This window comes from Manis javanica, chromosome 10 (assembly GCF_040802235.1).
Source record: "Manis javanica isolate MJ-LG chromosome 10, MJ_LKY, whole genome shotgun sequence".
Taxonomy (NCBI): domain Eukaryota; kingdom Metazoa; phylum Chordata; class Mammalia; order Pholidota; family Manidae; genus Manis; species Manis javanica.
In genome coordinates, this window is record NC_133165.1 from 74,711,454 (window position 1) to 74,728,071 (window position 16,618).

At 34.9% G+C, this 16,618-nt stretch overlaps 1 protein-coding gene across 5 annotated transcripts in view; it reads right to left on the minus strand.

The window, feature by feature from the left end:
* Positions 1-16,618, minus strand: part of USP15 (ubiquitin specific peptidase 15) — a 140,522-nt gene that overhangs the window by 52,565 nt on the left and 71,339 nt on the right. For 4 of the 5 annotated variants that reach the window (XR_005054182.2, XM_036992288.2, XM_036992294.2 and 1 more), the window contains exon 7: positions 3,577-3,663. The exons of the other annotated variant lie outside the window; for it this stretch is intronic. Coding sequence is in view for 3 of the 4 variants with exons in the window: in XM_036992288.2 (XP_036848183.1) it covers positions 3,577-3,663 (87 nt within the window). In the remaining variant the exon portion in view is untranslated. The remainder of the gene's footprint in view (positions 1-3,576; positions 3,664-16,618) is intronic. 5 annotated transcript variants of the gene reach the window in all.

The following is a 16,618-nucleotide window of genomic DNA, read 5'->3' on the forward strand; positions in this document are numbered from 1 at the left end:
AGATGTAAATTTGTATTAAAAATCTATCATCTTAAATGAAGATACATTAAAAAGTGTAACTTTCTTTTGTAAAATTGAGCACTTTTCTTTTTTTGGCTTAAAACAACATAAATTTATTCTCTTAGATTTGGACGCTAGAATTCTGAAATTGAGATGTCAGCAGGGCCACACACCCTCTGAAGGCTGGAGGGGAGAATCTTTCCTTGACTCTTGCAGCTCCTGAGAGGGAGCTCCAGGAGCTCCTTGAGCCCTCATCTTTCTATAAAAATTTCAGATTGACTTTTCAATGAGTATACATTTGACATTATAAACTTTACAAATCTATAATTTAATTCTCATAACTATAATTACGCTCACTTTGCAATTAATGAAATGATGCTTTCAACAAGTAACCTGTCAAGAGCCAGATGGCTAGCTAGTTCTGGTAGTCTCCAAAACACAGTGCCTTTTCATGGCTTAATCTCTTACAGGGAATCATTCCCATTTCAAATGAAAGAGCTTTAAATGAATTAAAAGAAAATAGAAATTTCCCCTGATTTGGAATGCCAAAAGTTGAAACAGTACATTAAAAAGAAGATTTTTTAAAGGCAGTACTTTATCAAAACAAATGTAGCAAAACAGAAAAATGAGCAAATATAAAGAAATTAACATATTAAAAATGGATTTAAATTATAACAGAGGCAAAAACAAATACTGTATGGAGTAACAGATAAAATTATTATACAGAGTAAAAAATATCTGCAACTGATTCTTCATAATTAGTCTTTTATAAAAGCTATTAAATTTATATGAAATAATTTCAAGTGTACTTCGTTATTACCTTTATAACTAATATTCTTATTTCTGGAAATGAAAACTTTTTATCTTAGTAATGTATTGATACAATTCAACTCCTGAATTTGTAATAAATTTCACACAAACATGTGTGTCATAACTGATTTTAATATATACTTGTAGAATATCTCCACATGAAGTTTCAAAAATATACTTAATTTTAAAAGATAATTACACATTTTACAAACTTTTAATTAAAGAAACTGTGCTATTTCCATATGAAGTCTTATTAAGCTGCTACTTATTTGCACAAGTTGACTGGAAAGTCAAGAAATAAATTTTATGTGAAATAATTGTTTAGATAATTGTGATAATATTCAAGTGTTTAAAGAAAAACACTTTCCATTTTATAAATGTTAAATTTTGTTCCTTACTAAGAAAGGTAAGCTTTTACTTTTAAGGTTCCTCAGTAGCTATTTGCTATTAAAATCTCTTAGTACTGGAAGGATAATTTTAGTGACTAAAATAGGCAAATATAACTAACTACAAATATAGTCATAGGAGAATGATTAATCATGTTCTAAACTTAAGAAAACACACCATTTCCTCTCAGTATCTTCTGCAGTTAGAGGTTTGGAGATCAGATTGTACTGTAATATTTTTACTATGAGAGGAAAATAAGACAATGACAGAAACACAACAGATCACATATACTAATATGGTGACTCTGATCAAAATAGTCTATTATGCTACACAGTTTATATACAATATTAAAAATTCTCCAAAGAAGGACTATAAATACACATTATACCTGGAACTGAATTCTTTTATAGTAGATGTGGGAGCCATCTGCATTTGGGAGAAACACAAGTAATATTTTATCTCCTATGAAAAAATTACTTTTGATAAATTTAATTAAAGGATACTTCATAAAATAAAAATCAGGTTATAGGGAGATAGTTCCTTTCACTCTTTGCCTGTGGATATACACTTTAAATGGAAGAGAACACATTACCCTGCAATTTTGGACATTCATAGTGTACTCGGTATTTCACTATTGCAGTACAATCTAATGTTATTACACTGTGGTACACATTTATCATTTTATTAATTAATGAAGTAAAGGAATATATGCTTTAAATCTTGATACACATGGCAGACTCTTTTCTAGAAAAGGTGGACTTATACTCCAACAACTCAAAAAGAATCATGACAAGAATAGATATAATCACTCAATTTTTCTCAATGAGAATAAGTAATGGGCAAGTAGACAAGAGTTTTTTATGGTTTGAATTTACACATCTCTAGACAGTAGTGAATTTGAATATTTAAAATGTTTCTATATTTTAATCCTTTTATTTTTTCTGGCCCAGTTGCATTAACTACCCATTTTTCTGATTGCCTTAGAAAATTTCTCACTGATTTTTATGAGCTTAATATATTTAGAATGTTTATCCTTTGTCATTTGTAGTAAGTATTTTTTCTGTTTTATTTGTCTTCTAATTTTTATATGCCTAACAATTAAAAAGTTAATTTAATTTAAATTTTAAATTAGAAATTCTCAACAGCGATCCAACCTTCCCAGCGTTTCCTGGATAATCTGCCCAGTCTCCATTAGTCTGGAATGCTTTCTCATCACATTAAATTCTTTATAAAGGTCTGAGCTGTCTTTTCTATTCCACTGATCTGTAAGCTGTCTTCTTGGGTCAGTATTATGCTGTTTGAATTCTTACATCTTTATAAGGGATTGTGATATTTAGTAGGATTAATCCTTCCTCATTATTTTTCCTAACAAAATTATTTTGGCTATTCTTAGATATTTATAATCCAGATGTATGTTAAACTTGATTGGCAAGTCCTTCCCCACCCCCAACAAAAAAATACAGGAAAATTTTTAAGGGAAAATTGATTAAACCCACAAATTCAATTCATGTCATTATTTTAAAGATTGTTTCACAAACAGCTTAGTTTTTTTTAAAATTTGCTCTTAGGGAAATCGGATGCCATTTATGAACTGGACAAGTAGTGCAAATATTTATCTAAATACTGTTAACCTAATACATAAACTATGATGTATCTAAGAATAAAAAGAGGATTATCATCTCTGGATTAAAGTTCTTCCCATAATTTGGACTAATTACAAATAATAAAGACCTTCTATCTTTTCTTATGAATAAAAACAATGACAATTTTCAAGGTAATACACCCATATCAGATATTATAGTGAAGTCCAAATGATTTTCAGCCTTCTTTCTTACAGCAGTACAGCACACACTTTCACATAACTTTTATAAATCCAAGATTCTGAAAAATATTCATGAAGGGGCAAGGGAATCGTTTCTCTGAACTTTTTAAAGAAAAAATGATTGCCTTTTTTGGTATAAAAATTTATGTATGTATGCTTCCCAGTTGAGAATCACTAATGTACAACTATAAAAAATACTGTATGTTGTAGATATTTACATATCTAGTTCTAAAATGACATCTGAAATTTTTTCTCTTCCTAAAATATTGAGATTTAACAGATTTCTATATAAATTCAATAGTGTTTAGAATGTAAAATTCTGAAAATGCTTTATTTCTCTTTTAGTAAACTTACTGTAGTATATATATTAAATCAAGAAGTTTATAACTGTGCTTGCTTTCTTGTGAAGTTACTCCTAGAATAACTGACCAGTAATTTAAAAGAAAATCAATTTTAATGCTTTAAGACTTCTATCCTAAATTTTAGATACAAAAGATTTTTTGCAACCACAAAAGGGTGATCAATTAAACAAAGAGTTTTTAAGATTCAGTGCTTACTTTCTGTTGTTGATGTTGTTATAATTATTTGATAGAGATGAAGGAGAGATCTTTGGTAAAGTTGAAAAATTGGATGCACCTGGGGACCTTTAAAAATATGAAAATGTTAAATTAGATAAAAATGCTGAATTTTGAAATTAATTATGAAAAAAAGAAAAAACTAACAGATGACCATGTATGTAGTAAATGAATGCTGAAAACAGACTAATGAGCAAATCACTATATATCTTTTGGCTTTAAATTTCCAATGTATTCTTTCATACAAAACAGAATAGTACAAGAAGAAACTGTTTTCAAAAGGTATTTATCAAATCAAATACACAAGTTGATATTATTCCTACAGATCTAACCCAATACACCCATTTCTGAGTTCAGGCAACCATTATTAATACTTTACAATAAATAATTTCCTTAAATCAATGGAATTAAAATATTAAAAATTTAAGGAAGTAAAAAAATCCCCAATTTCTGTCTCAGTATATACCGTGGTATTCCAATTATACACAACACTGATGCAGAGATGAGAGGATTTAGCCATTCTTTGAAATGTAAGGCAACAGGGATAGAATACTGTAAGAGAATTCCAAACATAATCCCAATAAGCAATTTTTGGCCAAAGTTATCTCTGCTAAAAAGAGATGACATAAATCTGACTATATATTACCTACCTCACTAATTTAGAATTTTTTTTTGAGATAATCACAATTACTAATGGCTTTTAACCAACTAATAATGCTTTAAAGGCATGATTTATAATCAACAAATCCATTATGTAGGAATGATTAAAGTATTTATACATCTCCGAAAGATTTCATTTCCGTTGTAATTTTATAAACATTTTTAACTTACTAGGCAACATCTAGCCCATGAGCTGCAAAAAGCTAACTTTACTGTAAAAAGCTAATTTTAAGTCCAGTATCTCACTCCTCATAAATATTCTAAATTAGTGAGGCCCAAAGTAATTAGTCTTTAAAAATCATTTTACTTCCTCTACTCAGTTGCTAATGAACAATGAAATGGTCAATGGGCAGGAAAGTATAATCCATAAAATCTGTTTAAAATCATTAACTTTAGGTAACTTGGATTTTGCTAAATGTACTATGTAGAATAAATGGTGGGTAATCAAATTTCTTACATATAAAAATTTTATTTAACTTCTGAAGTTCTATTATACATTATGAAATCTTGGTTAACTATTTTTCTTCATTCTAAAAGAGGTAGTTTTTGTTAATCTGGGCTGTATACAGGTAGCTTACATTAAGTGTGACTTCTATTTAGGTGTCTTTCTGACAGAAGACCCATATAAGATTTTATTTTACTTTACTAACGTCAAAACACAATACATCATCAACCAAGTTTTAATATAAAACAACACAAAGAACACATTTAAAATGTAATTTTATATCCTATTATTTTATGGTACTAGCTTTAAAATATTAACAGAAATGGAGAATACCCTGACATTTTTACCTTTACATTAAGAATGCTAAATTAAGAAGAAAAAAAAAGTAAGTTTAGTAGAGACTGAATTATGAATTAAGGAGGTTAATTTTTCAAAATGTGACCCATTTGACTATAACTTAACTCAATTCACTACAACTTTTCAGGAACATAAATATAAACCAAATGTTCTCTTGAATTTTACTTACAGTAAAAGTTACAGAAATAAAAACTCATTACTTCATCCAATAAAGTGGCTGAGGCACATGTGTATTTTTTCTTTTTCTACCCATTTTTATTATTCATTAGCAACTCTACTCAAGAATACTATGTTTCTATGAAACTTAGAAAACACTCAATATTTATTAAATGATAACTATATACCTCACTCATGTACTAGGAATGCAAAGAAAAACAACAGTTCCTAACCTTAAACAGCTCACAATCTAATGGGGAAAGTGACACATAAGCAAAATAACTATAAAACAATATAAGCCCTATAACAAATTTAAAGATTATAACAAAATATACAATGATATGCAGAGTTGGTGGCGTAGGTGAGAACTGGAAATGAGAGTATTTGAAGTGGAAAGAATAGCACATCTAAATGGAGAGGTTACAGAAACTGATGTGTTTAGGGAATTCGAAATAAATTCGGCTTGGCTGAAAGAGTAGGAAGTATGTAGTAATAGGAACCGAAATTAGTAAGGGAGGTATGATGATAAAGGAGCTTTTATGTTTTTCGAAGGAATTTGGATCTTATCCAATTGTGCTGCAGCATGTTAAAAGATTTTAATAGGATATCAACATAATCACATCTGTATTCTAGGAAGGTAACTCTTGAGGAAGAGAGACTACAGATTGGGAGATCATTTAGGAGACCAGAAAAAAAAAACAAACAGATGACAATTAATAAAGGCTGTGGCTGAGACAGTGTAGTGGGTAAGGGCAACATGTCTTAGATGTTTAGAAAGAGGTTTTCCCAGTACAGTCCATGGACCTTTAGGGAGCTCCAAGATTCATTCAGGGTGCCCATCTGTGAGGTCAAAACTTTTTTCATTAATAACACCAAGGTGTTATTTAATGTTATTTAATCTCTTTCACCAGGTGGATATTTGTACTGATAGTGCAAAAGCAATGGTAGGTAGAACTACTGACACCTTAGTATTAATTAGAGCAGGAGCGCCAAACTACATAAAGTGATGAATTCTTCACTGCCCTCTCCTACAGGAGAAAACAATTCCAGCTAAGAATATCCATGTTGAAAATTTGTAATTACTGATCGTATTAAATTCTGACATTTAATTGTACTTTTTTAGCACTGTATGACAAATTAGGAGGTTTACACAAAGCACATCTGCTACATGCTTAAGTCATAAGGTTCTCATGAGTAGAAAGATCTGTGCAATTATTTGGAGTTCAAGCATTAACTAACCAGTCTTCATGACATCACTCTAGTCTTTTACATAAAAGGCATGTGGCAGACATTTTCTTAAAAATGAATGAAGGGAGCCTGTTACTTCAAGGAAAACAACTGAAAGTATTTGTTGCTAGTATAAAATTCAAGTGCTCAAGCAAAAAAATAAAATTTCGAAAACTTGACTTGGCCATCACAAGCTTGAGATAGCTTCATACTACTTAAAGTCTTTTAAGATTGGTGATTTAAGAAATGTGATTAAATATTGTATAACAAAACGCCAATATTTAGAATAACTGAGTGAATCAATACTACCATGCACGTCAAGTTACACATGACAGATTTTAACATAATAGTAAAAAAGTTCAATGATAGGGTTTCAGATTCCATACCGCAACAAACCTTTCCCCATTAAACCACCACTGGTCAACTTCTGAGGCAGTATAAATTACCTGAAAATACTCTTTGTGAGGTCGAATTTTCTTCATGAACTTCAAACCAAACAACATAACAATACATCACATATATAATAAACTGAATTCAGACACACATGAGAATTTAGCTATCTTCTATTAAGTCAGATATTAAAGAAATTTGCAAAAATGTAACTCATACTTTTCTCAGTAAATTTTTGTGTTAGAAAACAATTTTTCATTAAAAAATTCTGTAAACACAGCTTAGCCCTGTTATTTTATTTTTTATTTCTATTTTTTATGGTATCATTAATCTACAATTACAAGAGGAACATTATGTTTACTAGACTACCCCCATCACCAAGTCCCACCCACAAACTCAATTACAGTCACTGTCCATCAATCTAGTAAGATGCTGTAGAATCACTACTTGTTTCCTCTGTGTTGGACAGCCCTCCCAGTGCTCCCACACCCACACATCAATACACATGCTAATTGTAATGTCCCTTTTCTTTTTTCCCCCCTCTTATACCGCCCTTCCCACCCATCCTCCCCGGTCCCTTTTCCTTTGGTAACTGGTAGTCCATTCTTGGGTTCTGTGAGTCTGCTGCTGTTTTGTTCCTCCAGTTTTTTCTTTGTTCTTATACTCCATATATGAGTGAAATCACTTGGTATTTGTCTTTCTCCGCCTGGTTTATATCACTGAGCATAATACCCTCTAGCTCCATCCATGTTGTTGCAACTAGTAGGATCTGTTTTCTTCTTATGGCTGAATAATATTCCATTGTGTATATGTACCACATCTTCTTCATCCATTCATCTACTGACGGACACTTAGGATGCTTCCATTTCTTAGCTATTATAAATAGTGCTGCAATAAACATAGGGGTGCATCTCTCTGTTTCAAACTGGGCTGCTATATTCTTAGGGTAAATTCCTAGAAGTGGAATTCCTGGGTCAAATGGTATTTCTATTTTGAGCTTTTTGAGGAATCTCCATACTGCTTTCCACAATGGTTGAACTAGTTTACATTCCTACCAGCAGTGTAGGAGGAGGGTTCCCCTTTCTCCACAACCTCGCCAACATTTGTTGTTGTTTGTCTTTTGGATGGTAGCCATCCTTACTGGTGTGAGGTGATATCTCATTGTGGTTTTAATTTGCATTTCTCTGATGACTAGCGATGTGGAGCATCTTTTCATGTGTCTGTTGGCCATCTGAATTTCTTCTTTGGAGAACTGTCGGTTCAGCTCCTCTGCTGATCTTTTAATTGGATTATTTGCTTTTTGTTGAGGTGCATAAGCTCTTTATATATTTTGGATGTCAATCCTTTATCGGATCTGTCATTTATGAATATATTCTCCCATATTGTAGGATGCCTTTTTGTTCTATTGGTGGTATCCTTTGCTGTACAGAAGCTTTTCAGTTTGATGTAGTCCCACTTGTTCATTTTTGCTTTTGTTTCCCTTGCTTGGGAAGATATGTTCATGAAGAAGTCACTCATGTTTATGTCCAAGAGATTTTTGCCTATGTGTTTTTCTAAGAGTTTTATGGTTTCATGGCTTTCATTCAGGTCTTTGATCTACTTTGAATTTACTTTTGTGTATGGGGTTAGACAATGATCCAGTTTCATTCTCTTACATGTAGCTGTCCAGTTTTGCTAACATCAGCTGTTGATGAGGCTGTCATTTCCCCAATTGTATGTCCATGACTCCTTTATCGTATATTAATTGGCCATATGTGTTTGGCTTAATGTTTGGAGGCTCTATTCTGTTCCACTGGTCTTTGGCTCTGTTCTTGTCCCAATACCAGGTAGTCTTGATTATTGTGGCTTTGTAGTAGAGCTTGAAGTTGGGGAGTGAGATCCCCCCCCCACTTTATTCTTCCTTCTCAGGATTGCTTTGGCTATTCAGGGTCTTTTGTGGTTCCATATGAATTTTAAAACTATTTGTCCCAGTTCATTGAAGAATGTTGTTGGTATTTTGATAGGGATTGCATTGAATCTGTAGATTGATTTAGGGATGATGGCCATTTTGAAAATAATTTTTCCAAGCCAACAGCATGTGATGAGTTTCCATGTGTTCGTGTCCTCTTTCTCTTAAGAGTGTCTTGTAGTTTTCAGGGTATAGGTCTTTCACTTCCTTGGTTAGGTTTATTCCTAGGTATTTTATTCTTTTTGATGCAATTGTGAATGGAATTCTTTTCCTGATTTCTCTTTCTGTTAGTTCATTGTTAGTGTATAGGAAAGCAACAGATTTCTGTGTATTAATTTCGTATCCTGCAACTTTGCTGAATTCAGTTATGAGTTCTAGTAGTTTTGGAATGGAGTCTTTAGGGTTTTTTATGTACAGTATGATGTCATCTGCAAATAGTAAAAGTTTGACATCTTCCTTAAGAATCTGGATGCCTTGTATTTCTTTGTTTTGCCTGATTGCCGTGGCTAGGACCTCCAGTACTATGTTGAATAACAGTGGGGAGAGTGGGCATCCCTCCCTGTCTTGTTCCCAATCTTAGAGGAAAATCTTTCAGCTTCTTGTTGTTAAGCATGATGTGGGCTGTGGGTTTGTTGTATACGGCCTTTATTATCTTGTGGTTCTTCCCATGTACCCATTTTATTGAGAGTTTTTATTACGAATGGATAGTTGAATTTTGTCGAATGCTTTTTCAGCATCTATGGAGATGATCATGTGGTTTTTGTCCTTCTTTTTGTTGATGTTGTAGATGATGTTGATGGATTTTCAAATGTTGTACCATCCTTGCATCCCTGAGATGAATCCCACTTGATCCTGGTGTATGATCTCCTTGTTGTATTTTTGAATTCAGTTCGCTAAGATTTTGTTGAGTATTTTTGCATTTATGTTCATCAGGGATATTGGTCTGCAATTTCTTTTTTGGTGAGGTCTTTGCCTGGTTTTGGTATTAGAGTGATGCTGGCTTCCTAGAATGAGTTTGGAAGTATTCCCTCCTCTTCTATCTTTTGGAAAACTTTAAGGAGAATGGGTATTATGTCTTCTCTATATGTCTGATAAAATTCAGCAGTGAATCCATCTGGACCAGCGGTTCTGTTCTTGGGTAGTTGTTTGATTACTGATTCAATTTCTTTGCTGGTAATTGGTCTGTTTAGATTTTCTGTTTCTTCCTTGGATAGCTTTGGAAGGTTGTATTTTTCTAGGAAGTTGTCCATTTTTTTCTAGGTTTTCCAGCTTGGTAGCATATAGGTTTTCATAGTGTTCTCTAATAATCCTTTGTATTTCTGTGGGGTCTGTTGTGATTTTTCCTTTCTAGTTTCAGATTCTGTTGAGTGTGTATATTCTTTTTCTCTTTATAAATCTGTCTAGGGGCTCATCTACTTTGTTAATTTTCTCAAAGAACCAGCTCTTGGTTTCATTGATTTTTTCTATTGTTTTATTATTCTCAAGTTTATTCATTTCTTCTCCGATCTTTATTATGTCCCTCCTTCTGCATTTGTTCTTCTTTTTCCAGTTTCAATAATTGTGATTTTAGACTATTCATTTAGGATTGTTCTTTCTTCTTTAAATAGCACAGGATTGCTATATACTTTCCTCTTAGAACTGCCTTCGCTGCATCCTACAGAAGTTGGGGCTTTATGCTGTTGTTGTCATTTGTCTCCATATATTGCTTGATCTCTGTTTTAATTTGGTCATTGATCCATTGATTATTTAGGAGCATGTTGTTAAGCCCTCATGTGTTTGTGAGCCTTTTTGTTTTCTTTGTACAATTTATTTCTAGTTTTATGCCTTTGTGCTGTGAGAGGTTGGTTGGTAGGATTTCAATCCTTTTGAATTTACTAAGGCTCTTTTTGTGGCCTAGTATGTGCTCAATTCTGGAAAATGTTCCATGTGCACTTGAGAAGAATATGTATCCTGTTTCTTTTGGGTGTAGAGTTCTGTAGATGTCTGTAAAGTCCATCTGTTCTAGTATGTTGTTCAGTGCCTCTGTGTCCTTACTTATTTTCTGTCTGGTGGATCTGTCCTTTGGAGTGAGTGGTGTGTTTATGTCTCCTAGAACAAATGCATTGCTTTCTATTTCTTCCTTTAATTCTGTTAGTATTTATTTCACACATGTTGGTGCTCCTGTGTTGGGTACATATATATTTATAATGGTTATATCTTGTTGGACTGAGCCCTTTATAATTATGTAATATCCTTTCTTATCTCTTGTGACTTTCTTTGTTTTGAAGTCTATTTTGTCTGATACCAGTACTACACCACCTGCTTTTTTTTCCCCTATTATTTGCATCAAATATCTTTTTCCATCCCTTGACTTTTAGACTGTGTATGTCTTTGGGTTTGAGGTGAGTCTCTTGTGAGCAGCATATAGATGGGTCTTGCTTTTTTATCCATTCAGTGACTCTTTGTCTTTTAATTGGTGCATTCAGACCATTTACATTTAGGGTGATTATCAATAGGTATGTACTTATTGCCATTGCAGGCTTTAGATTCATGGTTACCAAAGGTTCAAGGGTAGCTTCTGTACTATCTAACCGTCTAACTTAACTCGCTTATTAAGCTATTACAAATACAGTCTGTTCATTCTTTATTTCTCTCCCTTCTTATTCCTCCTCCTCCATTCTTTATATGTCAGGTGTTTTATTCTGTACTCTTTTGTGTTTCCTTTGACTGCTTTTGTGAGTAGTTGATTTTATTTTTTGCCTTTAGTTAGTATTTGGTTGGTCTGCTTTCTCTGGTGTGATTTTATTTTATTAGCCTTAGGAGTGCTTCCATCTAGAGCAGTCCCTTTAAAATACCCTGTAGATGTGGTTTATGGGAGGCAAATTCCCTCAACTTTTGCTTGTCTGGGAATTGTTTAATCCCTCCTTCATATTTAAATGATAATCGTACTGGATACAGTATTCTTGGTTCAAGGCCCTTCTGTTTCATTGCATTAAATATATCATGCCATTGTCTTCTGGCCTGTAAGGTTTCTGTTGAGAAGTCTGATGATAGCCTGAGGGGTTTTCCTTTGTAGGTGACCTTTTTCTCTCTCTGGCTGCCTTTAATACTCTGTCTTTGTCTTTGCTCTTTGCCATTTTAATTATTCTATGTCTTGGTGTTGTCCTCTTTGGGTTTCCTGCGTTAGGAGATCTGTGTGCTTCCATTGTCTGAGAGACTATTTCCTTCCCCATTTTGGGGAAGTGTTCAGCAATTATTTCTTCAAAGACACTTTCTATCCCTTTCTCTCTCTCTTCTTCTTCTGGTACCCCTATAATGAGAATATTGTTCTGTTTGGATTGGTCACGCAGTTCTTTACATTCTTTCATCCCTGGAGATCCTTTTCTCTCTCTCTATATCAGCTTCTCTGTGTTCCTTTTCTCTGATTTCTCTTCCATTAACAGCCTCTTGCACCTCATCCAGTCTGCTCTTATGTCCTTCCAGAGATTGTTTTATTTCTGTATTCTCCCTCCCTACTTGCTCCTTTAGCTCTTGCATATTTCTCTGCAGGTCCATCAGCATGGTTATGACCTTTATTTTGAATTCTTTTTCAGGAAGATTGGTTAAATCTATCTCCCCAGGCCCTTTCTCAGGGGGTTGTCTGTGTAATTCTGGACTGGACCAAATTCTTCTGCCTTTTCATGGCGATACTGGTAGCTATAGGCAGGTAGCATGTGTGTTAGCTGGGAGAACAAAGTCCTTTCATGTTTGCTGGTCACCTTGCCCTTCTCCGCTACCTGTGTTGGTTACCTGCACTCCTGGAGCAGCCTCCAGATTTATCCCCTAAGCTGCCGTGGGTGGGTTCACCGTCAGGGTAGCCCAGAGCCCTGTGGGGTGTGGCAGGCACACCCAGCATGCTGTCCTGTGAGAGCAGCGCCTGTTCGCGCCTTGCCCTGGTTTCTTCTGTGCCTGACAGGTGCGTGCTGGCGGCGGCCTCTGGGTCTGGCCCAGGCAGCTATGCACCAGGAGGAGATTCTGTGCAGCTGCTGGGGGTGTAGCCGCTCCGCTGCCACTGCTGGCTCACGTGGCCGCTCCCAGGCCGCTTGGCCGCTCTGTCACTGCCTCAGGCGCTCAAGGCTGTTCTCAGGCTACTGGGCTGCTGTGTCGGGGGCCATGCCGGCTGGGGGAATGACTGGCCGGCTGCTTATCGCCGAGGGCCTTCAGAGCTGCACTGCCACCCAGGGGGTTAGGGAGCCTGGAGTTCCATGGGATTCCCAGCTGCTGGGCTGAGTGCACTGCGAAGATTCAGTCCAGCTGTCCGGTCCCTGTCCCTTTAAGACTTTCAAAAAGCACTCACCTTTCTTTTGTCCCAGGGGAGCCAATTGCTGGTACCTGCTTGCAGATTTTGCTTTTCTGTTTCTCTAATATCCAGCACACTGTGTAGTGTGTGTCTGCGCTCCCGGTGTTGATTACTAGGGCTGGTTGTTTAGCAGTCCTGGGCTTTCACTGCCTCCCCGTTCTGACTCATTTCCTCCCACTGGGGAGCTGGGGTGGGAGAAGCGCTTGGGTCCCGCCAAGTTGCGGATTGTATCTTACCCCCTTTGTGAGATGCTGAGTTCTCGCAGATGTAGATGTGACCTGGCTAGGAATAGTTGTATTTGTTGTATTTTCAAAAATATATATGGTTTTGGGAGGAGATTTCTGCTGCCCTACTCACGCCCCCATCTTGGATCCTCTAGCATTGTTATTTATAATAAAATTTTTTATTCTAACATGGTGTCAATGGATACAATCTATATAACAAACTGAGAGTTTAATAAATTTTAAGATTATAAAAGAGTACCAAGATTAAAACATTTAAAATCTTCAGGTTTAGGAGGTAGAGTCTGTAACACTTGCTAATTAGATAAAGAGACTCAGCTGAAAAAGGAACTCAAAATGACTGTGAAATGATAGCTGAAATCAGGAATAGCGAATATGGATATAGTGTAGGTTGAGGGAATGGAGCAGGTGGGGTAAAAAGATTTCAGATCAGTTTGACATGGTGAGTACTACATGACATTTATGAAAAATCTAGAATTGAGAAGAAGAGTTCTAGGCTAGAAATACAGAATGGTGTATCCATCTGTATTAGTTTGAGCTGAGGGACAGGAGCAGCACAGAGTCAACGTACTAATTTGGAGAACCTGTTATGGTAAGAAAGGAGAGGTCTTCAGATGAAAATTTATAGAATATCAATGCATTTAAGGTGTGAGAATGCTGTTGTATATAGCCAGTGATGCTGAACACTACACAGTTCCAAGGAGGGCCTCTCACAATGATTGCAATGTGAATGATGCCCTCAAGAGCTGTGCAGTAAACAATCTGAATGCACAAACATGGCAGGGAGGAAGGAAAAGAGCCAGCTAGCCAGAGGACTGGTCAGAGAGTTGAAAGCAGTCCTTGAAAAACCATGGTATCATGGATCCAAATTACGAGAAATTCTTTAGGAAATAGTTACCATAATAAACTAGGTTAAAAAAAAAACAAAGAAGGACTTTGTTAAATCCTGAATGTGTGGTAAGGAATAATTAAATATTGCCTCTTTAAAGAAGTTGCCTGTCAAAGGAAGAAAAACTAGAAATGGTATTTGGAGGAAGCTTCTGTTTTTGTTTTTAAAGATGGGACAGATTTGTTTATATTTTATAGGCTGGGGGGTAAGATTCTAGAAAAGAAACAAAAGAACGAACTAGTGTTAACTCAGTGAGTACTATATGTGTGGCATTTACATACATACATATGTAGGAGATGAGATAATGAAAGAAAGAGCAAGGTCTAGGAGGCACTGGTATAAATACCATCAGTAGAGGGATTGCCCTTAAACAGCATGGAGATCAAAGAGAGAAGGATAGATGTGATCCACAGGTAATTATCAAATATGTTAACATTTAAAAAATGCTGCTAAGGACATTACTGATAAACGTTAACAGTTAGATCACTTACCTATTTTCATTCCAACTTCTGACCTAGACTACACATAGCCCATCTAACTAACACTGTCGAGTTAATTTAGGGGTTGAATAATAGTCAGTGCATTATAACCTAAGTCTTTTAGCTCTCTTTCTTTGATGTAATATGGATATTACACTTCACTAGCAACTCTACTCTGTGGCTAAAGAATTCTAAAGTATATACTAAGTTTTTCCACCTATATTTAAACAGCTATGATAATGAAAAGATGGTGTAAAAAAGCAAAAATAGAGTAATGCAGAGTCACCTAGATATTTATTTATCCTTGATAAAAAATAGTATGCAATGGTTTTATTTATTAAGGTAATCCCTCTTTTCAAGCAGAGCACTCAGGGACAGAATGCTGTAAAAACACTAATGTGGTGCTAGCTTAAGTATATACTTAGTGTTTCAGTCATCAATCTGGAATTCTGTTAATAAGAAAAACACAGATGGCAGGGGGACAATATATGAGTAAGAAATACGGGCTTAGTTTTCCATTTGATTTTTTTTTTTCAGTCTCTCATGCCTTATCTGGTTGATTATGGATTCTTCTCTAGATGTTTTCTACCCCATGAAAATTGCCTCTTCTTAATAATCTATGATCCTTAACTTTTTTCACCAGATACTTAGTCATGACTTCTGTCGATATTTTTTAGCAATTAATGAAAATGTCTGAAGTAAATCAGTATCTCATGCTACCTTTATAAGAAGATTTTTACTTATACAAAAACAGCAAAACTTGGATCTTTCTATTTCTACCATGTTAATAACTTCAGAGACACTCTTTAAAGTAATTATACCTACATGGAACTATACAGAAAAATATTAATAATACAATTTAGTCAAAATTTAATAAAGTTGTACTTCAGATAAAAGCTATGGCCAAGGAATAAGGTATTACATTAAATTTTCTGAAGAGTAAGGGATAATTTATGGATTAGTTTTTTCCACTTTAGTTTTTTCCAGGTTTCTACAATTTTTCGACCTTAAAATAATTTTTTCAGAAACACAAAATTTAACTAGCCACACATCTACAACTAAATAATTACACTACCCACCTGATACCAATGTCTTCGGAAAAGTAAGTGGTCATATTTAACAGCACTGAAAAAACTTTGAAGGTTTAAAACTTCTCTAAGTATTAATAGAAAAGATTGTGTTCTTGAGAAGTTGTAGGAAATAATAAACTTAAAAACTAGATTAGAAATGCAAGTTGTGAGAAAACTAATAGGCACTGGAGTACTTTTTTTTATTAAGTATAACTGATATACAATCTTATGAAGGTTTCACAGAAACAACACTGTGGTTACAACATTCAACTGTATTATCGTCTCCCCCAACATCCCATTGCAGTCACTGTCCATCGGAGTAGTAAGATGCTAATAGAGTCACTACTTGTCTTCTCTGTGCTATACTGCCTTCCATGTGACCCCTCCTACATTATGTGTGTTAAATCACAATGCCCCTTAATCCCCTTCTCCCTTCCTCCCAAGCCACCCTCCCCACCACCTTCCCTTTGGTAACTACTAGTTTCTTCTTCACATCTGTGAGTCTGCTGTTTTGTTCCTTCAGTTTTGCTTTGTTGTTAGACTCCACAAATGAGTGAAATCATTTGGTACTTGTCTTTCTCCACCTGGCTTATTTCACTGAGCATAATGCCCTCTAGCTCCATCCATGTTGTTGCAAATGGTAGGATTTGTTTTCTTCTTATGGCTGAATAATATTCCATTGTGTATATGTCCCACACATCATCTTTATCCATTCATCTACTGATGGACACTTAAGTTGCTTCCATACCTTGGCTATTGTAAATAGTGATGCGATAAACACAGGGGTGCATACTGTGAATCTGGGATCTTGTTTTCTTCGGGTAAATTCCTAGGAGTGGAATT